The sequence below is a fragment of the Rutilus rutilus genome (assembly GCF_951802725.1).
Source record: "Rutilus rutilus genome assembly, chromosome: 4".
Classification (NCBI taxonomy): Eukaryota; Metazoa; Chordata; class Actinopteri; order Cypriniformes; family Leuciscidae; genus Rutilus; species Rutilus rutilus.
Genome location: NC_140212.1, coordinates 16,058,830 through 16,081,756, shown reverse-complemented (window position 1 = coordinate 16,081,756; position 22,927 = coordinate 16,058,830). Strand labels below are relative to the sequence as shown.

General features: G+C 37.9%; 2 protein-coding genes across 5 annotated transcripts in view; both read right to left on the bottom strand.

The window, feature by feature from the left end:
• The window catches only part of syt1a (synaptotagmin Ia), a 218,285-nt gene extending 206,991 nt beyond the window's left edge, over positions 1 to 11,294 (bottom strand). The window contains exons 1-2 of the mRNA XM_084406910.1: positions 11,025 to 11,294; positions 8,310 to 8,451 (exon numbers count right to left, since the gene is read on the bottom strand). The gene's annotated coding sequence lies outside the window, so the exon portion shown is untranslated. The remainder of the gene's footprint in view (positions 1 to 8,309; positions 8,452 to 11,024) is intronic.
• A 5,901-nt stretch (positions 11,295 to 17,195) lies between these two features.
• nav3 (neuron navigator 3) overlaps positions 17,196 to 22,927 on the bottom strand; it is a 148,821-nt gene continuing 143,089 nt past the window's right edge. For all 4 annotated transcript variants that reach the window (XM_084406904.1, XM_084406905.1, XM_084406907.1 and 1 more), the window contains 2 exons: positions 22,707 to 22,910; positions 17,196 to 20,264 (listed from right to left, as the gene is read on the bottom strand). In XM_084406904.1, coding sequence (XP_084263030.1) covers positions 20,145 to 20,264; positions 22,707 to 22,910 — 324 coding nt within the window. In that variant the 3' untranslated portion in view covers positions 17,196 to 20,144. The remainder of the gene's footprint in view (positions 20,265 to 22,706; positions 22,911 to 22,927) is intronic.

Here is a 22,927-nt window from a genome sequence, read left to right as displayed (position 1 = left end):
AATATTTTGCTAACATATTTTGCATCCAGAAGTGTAAGCACTTCAAATCTCTTCCCACCATTATAACAGCACCATAAATTGCAGTGTATGTTGCTGCCAGCTTCAGCAATATTGACAGACCACTGTAAATAAATATTGATCAGTAAACCACTGTTTAATAAAAAAACGGTTTGTTTTTCCCCCTGCTGTACCGAAAACATACTGAACCGTGACTTCAAAACCGAGATAAATACCGAACCATAATTTTTGTGTACCGTTACACCCCTGATTAATATGTGTGTGTGTATGTGTGTGGTTTGACTTATCCCAGCTTTGACAACAAATATCTGCACCCTCGGTTAGCAAATGAAACCCAGTGAGACAGAAAACAGTAACGGATTATAGGTAGAAGAGCAGAATCCAACACAGACTAACTGTCAAACTAACATCTAGGATTCAGAAGCTTTAAACAAGCGATTCCACAAGTGAGACTTTAGGTTTATTCATATAGCCAGGCTAACACCTCCGTAATCTGTCAGATCAGTCATTCGCTACAGTGATAGGCTTCTCTCTGTCTGCATAACAGTGAGTCATGCGGGGAGGCCCCTCTCCGCCACTGGGGCCCATGTGCGTCTCTCAATCGACGGTTTACAGATCAGTGGCGTTCCTCACCTGAGGCTTGGCCACAGTCCTGTCAGTGCCTGATGGATTGCGTGACATTCAGCCACTACCCTGTCACTTTGCCTCTGAATTGGGAAGAGAGACAGAGAGCGAGAAACAATGGAGAAATCTGAATGTTAAAGGAATTGTTTGTCTAAAAAAATATCATCATTTACTCACCTTGTTGTCATTCTCAAACTCAAATTACTTTCTTACTTGGAACAAAAAAGAAGAAATTTGGGATAACATCGGCAGCGCTTTTTAATGTGTGAATGAGGAGTGAGGCAGCCAAGCTCCAAAATGACATGAAGAAAGTGTCATTTCATTTAACCATTCCTTCAAGGGAAAGAGATAAATAGAAAAAAATAATGAGAGAGTGAGTGAGGAAAGGAAAGATGAGAGTGAGAAGGAGGGACCCATGTACTGTGACTTCAATGTGTCTGATTCGTTCTGCGGGCTAAGTTAGATTGCAGAAATTGCGTGGGCGTCCATCAGCTTGCCTGCCAGTCAGAGCCCGTTGACAAGGCCAGGGCTGAACAACATGAGGAAAGGACAGACAAGCAGAGGAGAAACAAGCTTTTATGAATCTACATGGAAATGAGATGATCCCCATCAGGCCTCTCTGCCATAGTGCAACCATCATTATCACACAGCTGATCACAAGATCCAGCCAATCAAAACCAAGACAGCAGTGGCAAAAAAAGAAGGGAAAAAAAACCCCTACAAAACTCAATCAGGGCCTCTAGCAGCATCTTTATGCATCATGTATGAACCAGCTGCCACTTTTTCTGACATGAAACCCAACAAGTTCAGTTGTAATTATACCACATCAGCTCAATGGATTTCCGTTTTAAAACTCTCTGATGTCCTGAATAATTGCAATTGATGATTTAGCCTAAGACGTGTGATTAATCAGTATCTTAGAGCAGCATCTTTGGAATATGCGTTATATTCTTAAGCATTTGAATTGTCACATGTTGTGCATGCAAAATTAGGAAACATGAATGTGAACTGAATTTGCAGTCGCCGTTTAAATATTTTGGATATAAACAATGATGTCAACAGTAGTGATCAAAATAGAGAAAACCACCTTTTGAAAGTAACTTGACACTTCAAATATAGATTGTATCGATTACACCATTACGCCAGTAGGTGGCGACAAGTGACTGTAAAAAAAAAACTTTTGTAATTAACATAACATTCATCATAAATATTTTTTTAATAGACTGCAGCTATGAACATTTTGTCAGGACCTCAAATAAATACCTTATTTTGTTTAGTTGTCTATCCAGAATTGTGGGAATCACTATTTTTGAAAGATTGTGATTCTCAATTTATCCAGAATCGTGCAGCTCTAGCTGGAAATATATTAAGATGGTAAGAAAATCTCTAACAGTTCCAGTAATCTGAGAGCAGCTCTTTTGTTTCAGCATCTGTCCAATTACCGCAGCATAGATAATCATGAATTACAACTTTACAGACTTACTATTAAACGAGCTTAAGCCTGTGACAAATCGTGTCAGATCCTTCAGAACTTGTGAAGAGATTAACTCGAACTGTTTGACAGCAGACGTACTAGTCTTGTAAATGCTCCAACGGTTAATCTCACAGATTTGTTCACTCTTGTCATTAAAATGGAAGTTTCTGGCAACCTCTTACACTGGCAATTTGCTACAGTGGCATCTCAGAAGTATTGTAGAGTTATTCTTGAGCAACTTCACAAAACCAACATAGAGCAAATTGTCGGGTGATACTCCTTATAGTTAAATCGTCCTATTGTCAGCGTGTGACATCGCCGATACACAATATTATCGTCAATGGTTTTTTTTTTCATAGGCATATTATACTAATTTATATTACACTTTATTTACTTGTTTATATATTTAATTATTTACTTTTATTACAACAGGAAATGACACAAGAAATGTGAATGGTTGTCCATCATTTTGCGAGCAAAGATGGAGTTGGTGATAAAGATGATAAATGTCACTCCGCAATGTAATATATATTGGAAATATTTTAGTTTTAAACAATGAAGGCGAGCCAGTGGATTTGACACAAGCAATGCGCAAACTTTGCGTGGGAGTTATGTCGGTGAAGAAGTCTCAAACCCCAGTCAATTACACAATACAGAAAATGAAAGTAAAAACTGACCAAGCTTTTGGCATCTGATGCTGCATTAACCACACACATTCTCTCAGACATGATGAGAGATGAATCTACTTCATCATATGCTGATAACAGTATATAACTGACTTAATATGTAAGTATTTTCTTAATATAAGTATTTAATGAAAAAACAATCAATGTGATGAACACAAAACCAGGAACACTTCCATGGAGAAATCAAATATTCAAGCATTTGTTCTAGAGAAACAGTATTTCAACTGCAAACCAATAAGGAATTTGGAATAAATCAGATGGTATAATGTTTTGTTCATCAAGATCTTCCCAATGAAGACATCTTATAAATTCCTAAGCCTAAGTAAAAAGCTCAAGTAAGCCTATAAATGAACTACACACCATGGTCACATGACTTTATCGTCACAACCATAAAGTTTCTAACAACTCTCTTAGTCTGGAGTTAAATAGTTTGAGTTAGAAAATATGTTTTTAAAAGTGTGAGTATAAAAAACAGCCTGGTCGGGGGGGGGGGGGGGGGGGGGATATTCTTACTGCAAGTGAACCTGTTTTAATGTAATCTGGGTCATAGTTTTGTACCCTGCATAGTTGGTTTGCTCGTGGTGTGTCAAGTAACTTGTCCATGTTGGCATCTGTCTAATTTTACTAGCTTAACCAAGTCACAAAAGAATTTGAACAAAATAACAGTCTGATTGGACAGCCTTTGGCATCAACAACAAATGATATGAGAAGAAATCTAGGCTAACCTCCTTTCAGAAAGTAAACATGACACATAAGACAATTTAATTTGCTATTGTACCTTGGGTGTTCAAATGGGTGTTACTTGCATTCTATTGGTTGCAATATTTATTTATTTTTTCTGTTTGTGACCCTATGAGAGCATCTTTGGGATATCACTCACCATTTGAAAACCACTCATTTATTCCACCCACAAGACAGAGATAAAAATTTGCTTGACTCCACGGCTATTGTTCACCCTCAACCATGCCATTTTCAAAAGACATATGAGACAGATCAAGGCCAACATATTTTGGCATGGATGACTCACCTAAACACGTGACACACACACACAGAACGAGACGAATTCTGAGCATTTGATTACATGGGCATTTGGAAGAGTTCTTAACACGACAGCCACCATTTGCAGGGATCAATGGGAGAAAACGATCACCCCATGAGCCGTTCTGATAAGGTCTAGTTCCCTCAAACACTTAAACGTTATGAATTGATATTCTGTATGTCTCTAAATCATTCACAAAGATAAACAAAAGCCTTTGCTGAACTCTTTAAAGGATGCAAAGCCCTGTCTTAGGTCACAGACATCTATTATCTCATCGATCTGTTGACTCAAATAGACACATTCATTGTGTTTAAATGCGATTGTGAAGCTGGTGTGATTGTTCAAATTAAAGGTCCAAGATGATGCAGTGATTTACCTTAAATGTTACTGCACTGGGTTTTACAGATAATCAAATGTAATTATTGCACACTTAACAGACGTCTTGGTATAAACTGATTGTGTGATGCTTATTCTAACTTCCATGCTAAAATACTGTTCTCCAATAATTACACTGCTTTTTCAGTTTATATAAGATAGATGTGCGACTTGATTAAATGTAATCAATGTTACAATGTGGCTGCAAGATCTTTCAGATGTTTTCCACATTTGTGAGTGCATTTACCTGTACAATCTTACATTGTTTAATATGCAGTCTAAGTGCTTTGACAGTTTTCTTTCTTTTATCGCAAAAAAAAAAAAAAACCTACTAAACTAAACTGCACAGTTTACCTAAACTAAACTGAATGGATGCTGTGATAGGCATTATATTCCTATAGGTAGACGTGGATCAGCTGAGAGTCAACTGATGCGAGTTTGACTGACGTGACCTCCCAGAAATAACGCTACGCTTGATTTTTATGAAAAAAAGTCTCTTATGCTCACCAAGGCTAAATTTGTTTGATAAAACAGTCAAAACAACAATATTGAAATAATGTAATTATAATTTTTAATAACTGTTTTCTATAGAAATCATTCAAATGTGCTGATTTGCTGCTCGAGAAATATTCCTTGTATACACACACGTTTGTTTTCAACATGCGCATATATATCTCAATATGTGTATCTCTACTTTCCTAGGCCACAGGCACACTTCCAGTCAGAAAAAGTGAGAAAAACACAAGTGCACTCCCATAATCAGCAGAGAACAACACACCAAGGGAACATTATCCTGATTGGGCTTGAGCAGAGCATCATTTGTAATGTGCTTTTGATTCAATTTTGCCTTAACAGTGACCTTCAGGTAGCCTGCAGCCTGGAAATAAATGTTCTTGTTAGCCAGTTGTAGACCAATCTGTGTGTTACAGGTTGGCGGGCTCAACTCCAATCCGACAGTGCCACATGCAGAACGGTGTCCATAAACAAGATTGTCTCTCCACTCCAGCACATAGTTCATAATTTAAGCCCTATGTGTTGGATGTATATGGATAAAATAGATTTTGTACATACTGTAGGAATTTAATCTGCTTCACCAGTCACATTAAATGTTTAATTATGTAGTGGATTTTTTCCTAAAACTGACTATCTAGCGTCTGCAAATCGACACTTAATAAATAAAATCTGTCGCGTCTACTGATCGACACCGAGCGTCTACAAATCGACACTTAATAACCTTTATACTCTAGCTCTTTGCGTCTTCCGTCGACAACTGGCCGAGTCTCTTACTCTAACTTACTTGCTTCCTAAACTGACCTGCTGCGCAGCAAAAATTAACAGACAGACTTTCAGCAAATGTCCTTTAAATGCCTTTATTAACGGCCAGGAGAGTGTTCGAGCAGTTCTCAGAGAAACTTTCCCAAGAAGAATCAAGGCCGGAGGATCTCAGACAAATTCCATTGAGACTCCCACAGTGCACAAGAATACAACAGTTTTTATAGTATAGAGGTATGGCATAAATGTCAGGCTGCATTACATAATTTCCCCACTATTTGATTGGTTCTTCATATGCAAACCCCTCTGTTACTAGGTAAAGCAAACTTTGTTTTAATGATGACTTCATTTGTTAATCACAAGATTCTAACAGACTGTCTAGTTTCATTTCCCAAACTATGTTATTTATACACGCACACACTCAAAGTCACAAGTTTTCCATTGGTTTCGTACAGTACATCCTGTTCAAATGTTAGATGTTAAATAAGGTTAGATGTTAGAAACATGGTTAGTTTAAAATTTCTACGACAATTACCTTCAGGTAACATCCACTGGTAAAAGATTCCAAAAAATACCTCAATATGACTGACAAATCAAACACTATGGATAGAGCATTTATTGCATTCGATTGCAAATTATATATTTTTTCTAACTTTTATGCTCTTTTCAAGCTTTTTCATGCATCTTTTAGAAAGTTTTATCTGGGTTACTGTGCTCTTGATATTTTTGGACTGCTAACATGTTGTTTTGTTTTTTTTTAAATTCAAGGATTGCACCTTGGGACCTATTTCAAGGTTTGCGTTCTCGAGCCTGTTGCACTGTTGTTGTGCAAATGAGCGGGCCGGAGCGCATTAAGGGTTTTCTGTCAGACGATGTCGTGTTAATAACTAATGATCTTTGCAACGGAAATTAACCAATCAAAACTAACTTTAGCTGGACAATAATTTTATTGTAGAGCTGTTGTAAAGCCAAAACAATCTCTGTTCCTTTAATTTCCTATTATCACTGTAAAGCGGCTTTGAAACAATCTATATTGTTAAAAGCGCTATATAAATGAAGGTGACTTGACTTGACTTGTGTCCACTCTCATGCCTTGTTTCCTCCTAATTTTCTCTAAATGAAGTATCCTGAATTGATTCTGGCTATGCAGATTATTGCATATTTATGGAGACACAATTCTCCATTTTATGCTTTGACATTTCTTCACACACTCTTAACAGTGTTGTTGATACACTGACTGGACAGTTGTGGCTATGAGCATAATTGCATTTGTTTGTTTCTTCATTTTATTTATTTATTCTTTCTTATGTTATCGTTTGCCTGTTAAAGACAAATGTAATGTCTAAAACTAGACACAGCTCTTTTGCATCCGCAAATCGACATTTCAGAAGCAACTGTCCAGTTATATGAAAAGGACTGGGCATGAGGCATGCTTGAATGGACAGATAAATGTATGATTTTCTCATTACATTCTCTTCCTGATGCTCAATGCCTCTATTTTATTTCATGACATTATTCAATTACATTAATCCTGATGATCTTTAAACTATCACAACTCTTCTTCACAACTATCTTACAGTAAAGGGTAGGACAAAGCAAAGGTACCTCACAGACCTGTTGTACATTATTTGGTACCCCCAGTTGGCAGTTAAACAGTGAATCAGTTCATTGTACAAAAGAAACAAACAAAGGTTTTCACTTCTTCAAGAATGAACAAAGTGATGTTGGTGAGTTTGCATGTTGGTGTAAGAGAAAACTGAAAATATTTGATTAGCGCCAAATGAAAGATCAGGATCTATGCAGTTTCTCTATATGTAGCCTATCATTATTCAAGCTGTCAATCCACAAAAAGACAAATTTGCAATTAAATTCTGCATCTGCTGTTAACTGTCAGATGTATGCTGATGATACGGTTATATATGTGCATGCTAAAAGCAAAAAGCAAGCTCCAGAACAATTATCAGCTGCAATGGTCAATGTCTCTAATTGGTTAAAAAATTCATGTTTACATCTCAATGTTAGTAAAACTGTATGTATGTTTTTATCAAAGTCTGCAAATAGAGAGTCAGATTCGGATGTCATAGTATTAGGAATAAAATTATCAGTAGTCCATGAGTACAAGTATTTAAGGCATAATAATAGATTCACAACTTACATTTAGTAAGTTGGGAATAAAATTTAATTTAATCTGGTCAATTTTAGACACATTAGAAATAATTTAACTACTGAGGCTTCAAAGTTATATGTTAATGCCATGATCTTTCACATATGAATTATTGCCTTACCAGTTGGACACAGACGGGGGAACTACATTACCATCAATCGAAAGACTATAAGCAGGCTTTGAAAATTTTGGATAAAAGGTCTAATTTATATCATCATAGTAAAATTTTAACTAAATATATGAATACTATATATTACATAAATAAATACTATACCTACAAAATTAAGAAATATGACATCTGCATCCATAAAACAGTCGTTATTGGATAATCAATTATGTTTTCATAATTTGGAGTAGTGCCTTGTGTTTGTCTCCTTGTATCTAAAGTCATTCTGTGTTTGTATTAATATGCTTTGATTATGGTTATGCTTGTTGGAATTTTATATGTTTTATGGACTTGTGGATTTTGCCATCAATCAATGTTGATTAATGTGCATTGTCCCTTTAAAAAATATATATATATAGATCTTTACTTCCATATTGTGACACTCAGTCATGGTGAGGTGGGAATATAGATAAGGATAGATACTACTATTCCTAATAAACCCCAGAAAAACTAAACAATATTAGAGAAAAGCATAGGAAAGGCCACCAAACCTTGAGCTGTTCCTGGATATGTGCAGCACCTGCCGCTCTGCATATCTGTCTGAAGGATCCCGACGCTAGAAATGAGTGGCTGAACAAGATCCCTGATCATCTGTGATGCACTTCACATGCAAAGTGTCATTGCCATTTAATCCTAAGAGTCAGAAACCAGGTGGAAAATGGTTATTAAAGAACTAAATTATGACTGTTGTTGCCACAAAAACCTTCAGCAGCTTTATAAGTGGACCTCAAAGGAAAAAACTAAATATGACCATTTTGATGTAACACACCAATGCAATATTTATGAGAAAGACTGAGCAGAAAGGTCAGGAAAGCTCAGAGGTCAATTACAGTTTCCCCAATTACTTAGCTTTTTGTGAAAAGTCATAACTACTGTAAATTACCATTTTTCTTACCCTTCTCAAAGTCCTATTTCAATGCTAATTAAAAAAAATATTAAATGAAAAATAAATAAACAAATAAAATCACTTCCCAAAAAAGTGTATAATAATAAATACTGAGACTACAGAACCTTAAGATGCATTTGTGTGCAGCTGTTCAGATAAGCCTTGGGTGGTTGTGCAGAGGTTGGACGCCTCTGTTTTTTACTATAATTGAGTGTCATTTAGTCTGACACTTCCAGGTGCCCACAGAGAGACAAAACTGTATTTAAAAAGCTGCATGGCAGATGCATTTGCATACAGAAGTATTACAGATGGTAGCAAAAGGTAGCTGCATAGGCTTAAAGGAACACGCCGACTTTTTGGGACTTTAGCTTATTCACCGTATCCCCCAGAGTTAGAAAAGTCCATCTCCGTGCGTGCCATAACTCAGTCTGACGCATCCGCCGCTAGCCTAGCTTAGCACAAAGACTGGAGGTAAACGGCTCCAGCTAGCATACTGCTCCCAATAAGTGACAAAATAACGCCAACAACAAAATGACCTTGTTATTTGTACACGCTGTGACTATACAAATCACAACATGTAAATAGGAAATGTTGGCGTTATTTTGTTACTTATTGGGAGTATGCTAGTTGGAGCCGTTTACCTCCAGTCTTTGTGCTAAGCTAGGCTAGCGGTGGGTCCGTCAGACAGAGTTACGGCACGCACGGAGATGAGAAGGGTATGTATGGACTTATCTAACTCTGGGGGATACGGTGAATAAGCTAAAGTCACAAAAAGTCGGCGTGTTCCTTTTAACATGTTAAGGCAGAACTACATTATAAATGTTTTTGCTGCAAGAAACCTTGAATAACCTAACTGCCCATTTGAGCACTTTGCAGGTCATGACGTTTTTGCATGTGCATAGACATATCACTGCATTTACACTGGCCTACGTGCAATTATCTCAAATGATGATTATATGACATGAATTCCTCCGTGATTTTCTCTTGATTGCTAATTCTTCCAATGAAGAGGATGTGTGATTGGAGATCAAACTGTGCTGAACCCTCCATGCGTTGCCTGTGTTTGCTACCAAGTAAAAAAAAAAAAAAAAACACTGTTTAAGGTGACCTTTAGGTTACAATACAAACCCAAAAGCACCGTATTACCATGCCATTGTACTTTTTGGCATTAGAGTTGGGAGAAATAAAAGTGACTTTGCATGTAAATTTGTGTAAATGCAGAAATCTGAAATGCTGATCTTATGGACAGCGGGGAGCTGGTGCCACATCAGCGCTCTCACTCTGAGATTTATGTTCCATATGGGCCCAGGTGACTCTCATCCCCTTTAATCTATGAAGGTGACCTAAGCCAGACCTCCAGTCGATCATCTCTCACTCTCTCTGCGCACACTTAGACTTGCTAATTCATCTTCCTTTTCAGCACAGCACCCTGTGCAGGTTCCAGGCTCTGATAGTTTATTTTGTGTGCTGGAAATGGAGCCGAGGCACAAGCAGATAAGTATGGGGTGGGAGGCCATTCGGCTCATCTCTCCAGCACATCTCATTGTCCAAACATGGAGGAGAGATGATCGCTAAGACACCGGCTTACAGGGAAGAGAGCATGATTGATACGGAGAATCCGTTAAGCCTTTAGTCAATAAGGCTACAAGGTATTGCGTGAAGATTCTCATGGGTTTGTTTTGGCAATGGGTGCTGATGATTTGGAGGATTCACAAGCACGTGGTAGTCACTGGTTATATATTTGATTTCTAGCTGGTATAATATGTATAAAGCACTAATATTAAGAAATATAATTAAATGTGATGGCCAGTGTTGGGGAACATTACCTTTTAAAGTTACCCATAACCAGTCAGTGCAGACAAATTTGGTAGTTGTATGCTTTGTCATGTCATGTTTTTTGCAATTTCACACCAACTCTGAATCGGCCAATGAAACATGTAAAGAGCTAGACATACAAATTTGGCCAATTTCGGTATGTTTAATGACACTGTGCCCAAGTTAAAAACTTAAACTGAAATGTCATGATGACTTTTTACAGTAACGTTACATAGGCTACATTAACTGCAATATTTTTTGACGCACATACTCGTGAGAGATGACGGATAACCAATTAACTTACTAGATAATGCCAGGTGAGCATTCTATAAGTGGTAAGTTAAATTTGTGCAATAAAATGTTGCGAAGTCATTTATACTACAAGAATTACCAATATATTCCTGTATTATAGTCCTAGTACCATATACCATGGTAAGTTACTATCACGGCACAACAAAGTGAAAATAGTTTCTGCCATTTACAGCGTTTTAATGTACTTGTTTACCTGAGGTGAGTCGTTCACAAGCTGCACGTGCAGGTGTTGAACCTCATAAATGCTTTCTTCATAGCCAGCAAACATGGGACGCTTTTGCAGGTTTGGTTTCAGTGGATTGTAGGTGAATGTCCAGCGCTCTTCGTGTTTTCTGTCTTCTAAAATCGTTTGTTAGTGTTTTAATAATGAGTGAGAGAAGCCGCTCCAAAAGATTAAACGCGTGAGCGGGCTGTCACTGTCAGAATGAGACACTCTCCGGAATCGCGAATCGATTCAGACCGTATTGCTATATCCTTTGACCGATTTATTAAAAGGAACCGACTCCCAAGAGTGATTCAATCGCGAATCGGACAACGGTGAAGTAGTTGTGATTCTAATATTTATGTAGCCTATTTTATAATTAGTTGTATGGTTCATTTATGTTTTACCTGAAAATCTGTATTGCAGCCTGTATGATTATAACAGTAGGCCTACAAAAAAATATATATATATATATTTTTTTTTTTTGTAGGCCACTTTAATGTACACTACAGTCAGTAAGTTTTTAAGAACAGTCAAAGTTCTGACATTGAAGACTGCAGTGGCTGTTGAAAATGCATTTTATAACATAAAAATTCACTTATACATTAAATATAAAATGATAAATAAAATAAAACTGTAAAACAATAAAATAAACCTCTTACTGCCCTCACTTATGTAAGTAGAGACTACTCGTTTTAAATAGCCTTTTCACAAAAGCAAGCCACAAAAATCTATTTCTATTGAAACATTGTATTCAAAAAGCAGGATTCTCAGACACCTACAACCTGATAAAAGCTTGACTGATGGGAAGCTGATATAATTAATGTGGGTGTTTTAGAGAAACTCACTGAAATGGCTGACACCCTGTAATTTCCACCGACCGCTCAAGCTATAATTTACCTCATTATACCACACAAAGGCACTTTTTATTATTTCTGCAAAGTTGTTATTTTATTTTTTTATTTGTCGTTTTCATGAAAGCACTGCATGTTGTTGTTCAGTTTAGATGATCTCATGGGTCTTTGTACATTATAATTATGAGCAAATGACCTCCCCGTCCCACAGCCCACTGGAAATGAGGGATTTAAAATGTTCTTGAATTATTTAGCATTTGATTAGCTCAACACACAGGAAAGTCGTGATCGTGAACTTTTTTTTGTTTTGTTTTTTGCATGGAGTTCAACTCTTGAGACTCAAAACTTTATGTGCAAGTATACATAAGAGCTTGTCAAGTTCGACTATGAAGTGCTATGAATGAAGAAAAACAGAAATATAAATAGGCCTATGTATTTTTAAGCAAACCTTACTACTATGTCCTGTTGTTCAGAAATAACAGGACATTTTTATTTAAATTATGTAATGGATTAAAAATACACTTTATAATAAGTTTCTCGGCTGTGTCCCTAGTTTTGTCTTCGTATTAAAAGGTCTCTTCCTATATTTGACTATTTTATAGTCCAAAATCCAATCATTTTAAAATACTGTGCTTTCACAACCTTATGTAAACTCCTATTATAATACTTATTTAGCAACACCAAAATCTACATTTCTAGCAAATTTAATACATGAAATGAATAATACTGTTATTTTATCACAGCAGGATTTTTTGTCTGACTGTGATGAAAATGATTTGCCAAATCTAGCGTATTATCATTGTGTATCAACGCGTGAACAGAGAAGAGAAGAGAAGAGAAGAGAAGAGAAGAGAAGAGAAGAGAAGAGAAGAGAAGAGAAGAGAAGAGAAGAGAAGAGAAGAGAAGAGAAGAGAAGAGAAGAGAAGAGAAGAGAAGGGAAGAGAAGAGATGGGAAGTTGATTAATGTGCATGGATAAATAATAATAAATACTAATATTACATAAAAAGATAAGAATTGTCAATTTTGATCATGATGACTTTACAGGGTGGTTTGTAGGTTAATTATTCCTTATACATAAACTTTTTTTTCCCCCTGTAGCTTATTTCCAGTACCAATTTGATACCAGGAAATTGCCTTACTGAAAACAGGTGTTTTGCTGATGGAATTACTTTTTACACAAACATAAATTTTGTTTTTCAGCATTTTCAACATTTCAACATTCAACATTTTCCGTGTAGTCTATTTGAAGCAAGCAGGTAAGATGTTCTAACTAATCAAATCAGCTTATGCCATCAACATGGAGAGAGTTTTAATCTACTGAAAATTCCTCATCCGCCGGAGGGCATGAATCTACTGACGTCTTTTGTGAACCAGAGAGAATGATTCACTGTGAGGTCGTCTCTTTTCCCAGCACTCCGAGACACAATGTTCCAGCCTCATTTCAATTACACTGCCAACTCATGCAGATCAATAATCAGCTATTATGAAATTAGACACTGATAAGCCATTTATTTATCTGACAAGTGAAAGCCCAGAGAGACTGAAGCTCAGAGTGATGCTGGGAAAAGATCGGAGAGCATCAATCAGCACTACACAGTTTCCATGACTTTTTCCATCAGTGTACTGTCCTGAAATTGAATCAAGCGGGGTCTTGCCTCCTGAATAAGACATTTTATCTACTAGTCTGTTTGTATTAATGTCAGGAGAAGAGTACATTCAGGACATTTACTCATGCAAACGAAGTTAAACTCATACTTATGCAAGTAGTTAACCCTAAAGCAGGGGTTCTCAACTTTGGCCCTCGAGGTCCATTTAGGTCCAACCTTGATCAAACTTACATAGCTTTCTTGTAATCCTGAAGACCTTGATTAGCTTGCACATGTGCATCTGAAATCACATACTGTCTGAGTATAACTACATTTGAACTTCAATGAATATAGGTAGAATTAATTAAATTAGGACGTACTACATCTGCCATGTTGTAACTTTCATGTGACCTACTAGCATCAGTTGCAGTTGCTTCACTGCCATTAAAAAATCCTCTCCCATGGCCTCATGGGATATTAAAGTGTCCATCTGACCGAAATTATTTTGAATAAGAACTTGGGCTACTTCACGGTCGCTAAAAAGGTAAGCTCTATATAGTATGAATGTGATCTGGACGTACAACATTCGCCATGTTGTGTCGCATCACTGCCATTCACAAATCCTCTCCTGAGGCCTCATGGGATAGTAAAGTGTCCATCATATGCACACTTCAGGATCTCGCTGGGAAGACCTTTTTTTGGGGGGGTACTTTTTTGCCTACTCTTTTATGAGTACTGTGAATTCAGACATGCTTCTTTTGTCACTGTTCTTCACCTAGGGAAGTATGTGATTTCGGATGCAGCCAGAATCTCAGCATAAGTAGTAGGTCATCCGAATACTTTTCACACTACTCTACTGTGGTGTATGTTTTTCGCATACAATAGTAGGGAAGTTTCAGACGCAGTGCAAGATTTCCTCACTGCAGTCTGTAGCACAATGATATACTGGATTAAACCCAATACATAGAGATTTTTTTTGTCCCAAACCAAGGGGCTTAAAGGGGTTAGTATTTGTTGTAGCAGTGAGTAGGCAATCAGGACTGTGATTAACTTAGTAATGAAATCTTTATAATCGGCTGCGGGGTGGAGTTTGGGGAATAAATCATATATCCAGTATATTGTGTTTATTCCAGTATGTAATTGTGCTACAGGCTACAGCGAGAGCAGCGTCCTAAACTCTGCAGGAAAAAGACCTCGAGAGCCAGAGTTGAGAACCCCTGCTTTCTACACTAAACAAAATTATAAACGCAACACTTTTGTTTTTGCCCCCATTTTCATGAGCTGAACACAAAGACTTTTTCTATGTACACAAAAGGCCTATTTCTCTCAAATATTGTTCACAAATCTGTCTAAATCTGTGTTAATGAGAACTTCTCCTCTGCCGAGATAATCCATCCACCTCACAGGTGTGGCATATCAAGATGCTGATTAGACAGCATGATTATTGCACAGGTGTGCTTTAGGCTGGCCACAATAAAAGGCCACTCTAAAATTGGGGGGGGGTGCTGGTTCAGAAAACCAGTCAGTATCTGGTGTGACCACCATTTGCCTCACGCAGTGCAACACATCTCCTTCGCATGGAGTTGATCAGGTTGTTGATTGTGGCCTGTGGAATGTTGGTCCACTCCTCTTCAATGGTTGTGTGAAGTTGCTGGATATTGGCAGGACCTGGAACACGCTGTCGTATACGCCGATCCAGAGCATCCCAAAAATGCTCAATGGGTGACATGTCCGGTGAGAATGCTGGCCATGCAAGAACTGGGATGTTTTCAGCTTCCAGGAATTGTGTACAGATCATTGCAACATGGGGCCGTGCATTATCATGCTGCAACAAGAGGTGATGGTCGTGGATGAATGGCACAACAATGGGCCTCAGGATCTCGTCACGGTATCTCTGTGCATTCAAAATTCCATCAATAAAATGAACCTGTGTTTGTTGTCCATAACATACGCCTGCCCATACCATAACCCCACCGCCACCATGGGCCACTCGATCCACAACATTGACATCAGCAAACCGCTCACCCACACAACACCATACACGCTATCTGCCAGTGAAAACCGGGATTCATCCGTGAAGAGAGAACACCTCTCCAAAGTGCCAGACGCCATCGAATGTGAGCATTTGCCCACTCAAGTCGGTTACGATGACAAACTGCAGGCAGGTCGAAACCCCGATGAGGACGACGAGCATGCAGATGAGCTTCCCTGAGACGGTTTCTGACAGTTTGTGCAGAAATTCTTTGTTTATGCAAACCGATTGTTGCAGCAGCTGTCCGGGTGGCTGGTCTCAGACGATCTTGGAGGTGAAGATGCTGGATGTGGAGGGTCCTGGGCTGGTGTGGTTACACGTGGCCTGCGGTTGTGTGGCCGGTTGGATGTACTGCCAAATTCTCTGAAACGCCTTTGACGGCTTATGGTAGAGAAATGAACATTCAATTCACGGGCAACAGCTCTGGTGGACATTTCTGCGGTCAGCAAGCCAATTGCACGCTCCCTCAAAACTTGCGACATCTGTGGCATTGTGCTGTGTGATAAAACTGCACATTTTAGAGTGGCCTTTTATTGTGGCCAGCCTAAGGCACACCTGTGCAATAATCCTGCTGTCTAATCAGCATCTAGATATGCCACACCTGTGAGGTGGATGGATTATCTCGGCAAAGGAGAAGTGCTCACTAACACAGATTTAGACAGATTTGTGAACAATATTTGAGAGAAATAGGCCTTATGTGTACATAGAAAAAGTCTTAGATCTTTGAGTTCAGCTCATGAAAAATGGGGGCAAAAAATAAAAGTGTCGCGTTTATAATTTTGTTCAGTGTATATCATATTTGATACATGAATTTCTAAGGCCTCTAAATTCATTAACACCAACATGAAACTTTGCTGAAAAACCTGTTGCACACAATCTCCTACTTGTCTTCTGTTGTCTGATTGATAGAAAAAGGCCTTTTTAATATAATTCTGTACACATCACCCTTCAGCTTGTGGTAGATGTGTGTTTTTGCGGTGAAATCTTTAATTAATTTTATAGCAGGCATTTTAAAATAACTCAAAATAATTTGGCGAAGTATATTATATATATATATAGTATATATATATATATATATATATCATGTATATTATACATGATAATGCAGAACGGGAACTACTTTATTGCCATGTGATAATAAATGAAAAAAAAAAAAAAAACTGAGCATATGGCATTGTCAACCAATCAGATTTAAGCTTTTAACAAGTAGTATAAAATGTAATATAATTTATTTAGTATTTTTTTAGTATTCAGCTAGAAGCAAAATTTTGTAGCCTATATACTGTATATTTAAAAAATGTATTTCAAATTAAAACCATTGTAGCCCAGTTTTGCTGCCAAAAGAAACAAACCCCTAACTAACAGTGTATTTGTTTTTTATGCAAGAAAAGGTAAATCAGGTAAATATTGCTTACTTAATGCATGCAGTAGAGTTATTACAAATCTGACACCTGAGACTTGATCACAAGTATAAAGATGTATTGAAAAGTACTGTGGACTGCTATTGCTTCCAAAACCACAAGAGGGCACAACGAGGTTCATGAGTCAATCATTTATTGATCAAACTGAACTGAATTTCAAATTGTACTTTGCAACAGACAAAATATATGACTTATACATATAAGACAAAACATAATTATAAAATAATTTATTTGATAAATGTATAAATAATGAATCGACACTCAATGGTCAGGTGACACCAAATACCATTTATTAGGGCTTTACAAAGACTACAAAATCCCCCAGATGAATTAAATTTGTGGTCTCTTTCTATTTACATGATATGTTACTTACAAATGTACAAAATATAAAACATCTACCAACAAATGTTCCACCTGAAAAGAAACATTTTCAAAGTAGTTCAATGTTATGCGCTCACCGAGAGATGTGTTTGCCATAACACGAAGAAAATTAAAAGAATATTTCCGATGTACCATGGACAATCACTATTTGTGTTTGAGGTTAGGGAGCATTAGGCAGTTTGAAACCTTTACTGCACTTCTTATAAATGTTTCTGTTGAGTACTTTTACACTGAACAATGGTTGACAAGCAAAGCATCAGGCACAGAGTCACAGAGTTTGGAGGTTACATACATGTCGTAGCACCACTGTAGTGCTGAGGAATAAAAAAAAAAAAAGCCGTTTCCTGAATCAACAAAAAGGTAGATTGGAAAGAATCAAAGGTTAAAGCCTGGCAGTGAGAATGAGTTACTTAGTTTGAGTCGGAAGGTGAAGCTGGATGTGGTAAAGGCCTGATCAAATAAGACGTAAAGCTTTTCAATGGTTCACCTATAGCACCTCGTATGAAACACCTTGTACCTCCTGACCATGTACATCAAGCTAACAGATTCAGTTACTGTAAACATGTGCAAACTCTGGAAAGTGAAAAGTCTTTCACAGTAACATTTCTGGGAAGTCGTGAGGGATTTATTCAGATACTTTAGTCACACTTTTATGTATGAATGCCATTGTATTAGACTTGCATCTTCATAAGAAATTATGCTAGATCTTCAACTAACTTTAAGCCATTTTTTGCATTGATTTTTTTTTTTTTACATACATGTTCCACGCTAATCTTTTTTTAGTGGAGTCACACAGAAGTCCTAGCAGAGTAACCACAGGTGTAGTTCGCCAACTGGAACGTATACTGATGTTTTTGGGCAACACTTTATTTTATAATGTCCTTGTAACACGTCACATGTGCTTACTATAGTAATAACAGTAAATTATGCATAATTACAAGCAACAAGCCCTAAACCAAACCCTAACCCTATAGTAAGTACATGTTGTCAATTCATATTACTCAGTTCTTAATTGTATTATTACACTGTAACAAGGACACCTTAAAATAACCGTTATTTCCAAAATATATGCACGTTGTGTGATTTTGTTATCTAGTGCAATGACATTCACGCATTTTTAAAAGTCCACTGAATTCAAAATGAAGCGTTTTGAGGTCATTTATATGCTCTTGTACTCCTTAAAGAAAACAAACTTTATGCAGATATACACATTTAGAATTTACAGTATTTCTCTTTTAAACATATTGCAATCATAATGGACTATAAATATTAATGGCTTATCCTGCATTTAAGGGCGTATAAACATTTCTGTCCAATCAAATGCTCTTTTCGGCAGTCAGATTCTGCAATAACTTTTGGTTGTCAGAAAACATTCATGGGGTCTTTAAGCGTGGCTTACTGTACGTCCAAAGGGGCCAGTTTATCTGAAAGCTGCAAGACAGGAACTGTAACAGTGTGATGCGAGTTAGAAATGATTGATGCATTGCAAAGATAAAACAGGGAATCGCTTTGGATGATTTTGCGCCCTTGAACAGTAAACTGACACTAAAGTTTTCTGAAATTGAAAAACACTTCACCTCTCACTGTACAGTTTAGAGTTCTGTATAATAACCAGTTATTACAAGACATATAAGGTTTGGACAGGTTGCTGGTTTGCTTTTTTTTTCTTTTTCTCAGTAAATCACGAGAGCGTAATGCTAGACAAGAAGAGCAGAAACGCAATACCGAGCGGGCAGAGTGCATCTTTAAGAGGCTGTGCAAGACTTGGATGTATTTACAATCACCTTTTCAACTGTGCAAAACCCACATAGCAAACCAAAGTAAAGGATGAATGAACCTCGACTACACGAACACTGGCGCACGGGAGCGAAAAAACGTTTCCGGCGTGCACGTACACACATATAGCAAAGAAAAAAACAGCATGCTAGCGAAGCGACGCGTCGGATTTGTGCTCTCGATTCAAGTGATCCCAGCTCAACTGGGATTACATAAAGATCTTTTTTACTTTTATACATTTGGACCGTTTTATAATGGCATGTTTTGCACTAAAACACTAATTGTAACAAAAATAAAATATGTGGACGTGGCATTTTTAGGAAAATGGTTGATCGGTTCTGTCCTAAGCCATCGTTTCTGCGAAAAAGGACAGCGGCACCACATTTAAATGTCTTCAGAGCTCAGCACATTTAAGGCAGCGAGAAAGCACCATTTTCTGGTCATTTTCACAAAGCTGGTACACTCTCCTACAAGCAGTTGCCTCGTACCTGCGGCGAGGAGAAAACAACTACGCACACGGCCGTGGACTCGAACGAAAGAGGTCTGTGGTGCAGGAGTGCTGCAGGTCACTATACGCTTGGCAGTGAAACGAGTGGTGGACTTTAGCGAATGATTTCACAGTAGCGGTAATGACACGTTGCACGTTTTGTGCTTGTTGGCTAGAGGCGTTTCATGAATGGTGCCGGCGAGATGAGTGTAAACCACATGTTGGTTCTGGCACCACAGCAGCACCAGTTTGTTGACTGAGGTCAGAATTCAGAATGTTGCCCTTTAGGTTTTTAAACCTCAGTGAATTTCAACTAAACACTTGCCTCTGTAAACATGTTTAACTTACGAATCACCTCCAACAAATTCAAATTCCAGTTGTTGTTTTTTAATAATTAAGTAAGCACACACACTTTTCCCCAGTGTCGTGTGTGCCACCAGCACCTTTTCATTCGCTGCATACTGGACACTCCACCGGAGGCGTCGGGCGTTTCATAAGCCTGTCTCATTAGCACAAGTCCTGTGGGCCCTATTTAAACCAATCAGAAGACTTCCTCTTCGAATGGGGCGGGGCTTAGAGGGCAGACTCCAATGAGGAGTCCAGCAGGTCGTCGTGGTGACTGGCGCTGTCGCTGTCACAGCTCTGGGCACTGGAGTAGTTCGCAGCTTCCTGTAGCCTCATCAGCATGTTCATCTAATGGACAGAGAAGGACAAGCGCATATGTTTGCGATGCGGAAGATGTTACTCAATATCGCTGTGTAACAGTCAGTGCCAGGGTTACATGTTACAAGTAACAAATTGATGTAATGAAGTTACTTTTCAAGAGTAACAAGTTCGTAATTTGTTTTTTTCCCCACCATTATCCAAGTATACTTCCGTATTTATTTACTGACAAATACAATTTTAATGTATTCATGTTCTAGATCACTAGATCGTTGTAAACAATGTAATTAAACAATGTTAAAAAAAATAGCCAAGAATAGTTTTACTGTTCTGAAAGAAACGTTGTCAGGCAGTGACTAACAGTATCACAAGACGTTAAGGTGTGTCACATTCGCAAAATTTCGTAGACAAAAAGCTCCATTGTTTATTGCCAATAGTATAGCGATAAATGAAGCTCAGCTCAAACAGAAGTCACTTTCAAACCAAGCAGCGTTCTGTTAGTCATCGTGGCGAATTTGCCTGATCAACTTGAAATGGGTTGCGAAATCTGTGAGGGAAATGTTTGCGACTGGATTTCGCTCGCGAAAATTCCCCGAACAATGGTAAATATGACGGCACCTTTCCACACAAAAGTAACACTGAGTCCTTTTGATTAGGGCACATGCAATAGTTTACCATGTTACTTTGAAATGTAACATTCCCCAACACTGGTCTGTACTGAACAAACAAACAAACACACTACTACAGTTGTAATGAACTCACACAACCACACTAGTGATGTTCAAAAACACAGCCACGAAGCACGAAACCAATGGTGTTTACACAACACTCATTTGACATCAATGACCACTGTAACACTAGTTGAACAGACAGATATTGGAACAAACACAGATAGAAGGAAACGTTTGTACCTCATCATTCACATAGACACAATAGAGAGAAACACTACAACATTAAAACCCTTAAATCTATAAACACTATGAACTAGATCAAACTAATCACTGATATTTAAACATACAACAGCAGTTCTGTCACCTTATAATCTCTGAACGTCTGTTCTCAGAAAAAAAAATAAAGAAATGAGAGGAGACAGCAAGATGAGACAGTGCAATAATTGTGCATTTGTTTAACTTTTGACCTCAGGGAACCACAGTCATTATTATAATATTATGACAATGAAATTAGCACTAATAAATATGTGTAAAATGGCTTTTTGAGATTGGGCCAAATTTCTGTGTATAAGTGTTCCTAAAGCCATTCTCAGCTGAACTGAATGCAAGAAGGTACATACAAATGGTTTTATGTATTATTTACAAAGACTTTTGTTCTGCCCATGTGTCCTGATTCATGAACACAGTAGGTCACATTGCATGTACTAAGTGCTGCCACCTAGAGGACGTTTATTTCGTATTGCTCATTCAGACTCTTAAATTACAGTTATGTCCACAGGAGGGTGGGAGAGGGCTGTTTTGTTTTAATTCTCTCTCTTTTTGTCACACACGTCTGGTTTACTATCTTTGTGGGGACTCTTCATAGACGTAATGTTTTTTTATACTGTACAAACTGTATATTCTGTCCCCTTACACTAACCCTACCTATCACACAAAACTTTCTGCATTTTTACATTCTGTATGATTTATAAGCTTGTTTCCTCATGGGGACCAAAAAAGATTTCCCCACAAGGACAAGGATTTTGGATATTGCCATCTTTGTCCCCACAACTTAGGTTACATCTGAACCCCCCCACACACACACTTTTCACTACCAGACAGGTTGTCTGAGCCACTGCTTGTTTATGTTTACCTAGTCTTTATTATTCATGGACATTTTGGAAATATATGTGAGCATTTGATCTAGATAGCACTGTAAACTTTATAATTTCTATGCAGAATTTTTCAGTTCTCCTTTTTGAATGTGTATACATATGGATACATGTCAGCTATCCTTACAAATACACATATAAATGGTAACCTGACAAATCGGCATTCATTTCCCCCTACTCAAATATTGCCCATGTTTCACCTTGCTGCTCTTGGGCAGTTCCTAGTCTAGAAAAAGAGCTAGTTATTTTGCATGACTAGTGATTTAGTACTGTAGTTCTTATTATCTTATAACTTACAGTATAAAATACCATTCAAAAGTTTGGAGTATGTTTAAAAAAAAAAAACTTTTATTCAGCAAGGACAGGTTAAATTGATCAAAAGTGACAGTAAAGTAATTTATAACCTGTCAAAAGATTTACATTTCAAATAAATGCTGTTTCTATTATCAAAGAATTCTGGGGGGGGCGGGGGGGGGGGGGGCGGGGGGGGGGGGGGGGGGGATGGCTGCTGAAAATGTAGCTTTGCCATCACATGAATGAGGTATTAAATTAAGTTAGAACAGTAATATTACTGTATGTTTAATCCGACCCCAAACTTTTGAACGGTAGTGCATATCTAAATGAACTGTGATTTATGAAGCTATCTTTACCAGTGGGTCTCCCTCTGTGTCACTCTGAGATACTTGTTTGGAGGTGGCTCCGTCTTTAGAGGAAGTGTAGCCATCATAGCCCACGTCCTCGGGACGCAGCTGCAGCAGAGACTGGCCTTCATGCTGCAGGGAGGCCGAGCTCCAAGGGTAGGTGTCAATCACCCATTTGGAAGGGTCCTCCCATGCCGCCCTCTTACCATACAGCTGGAGTGATAAACAAA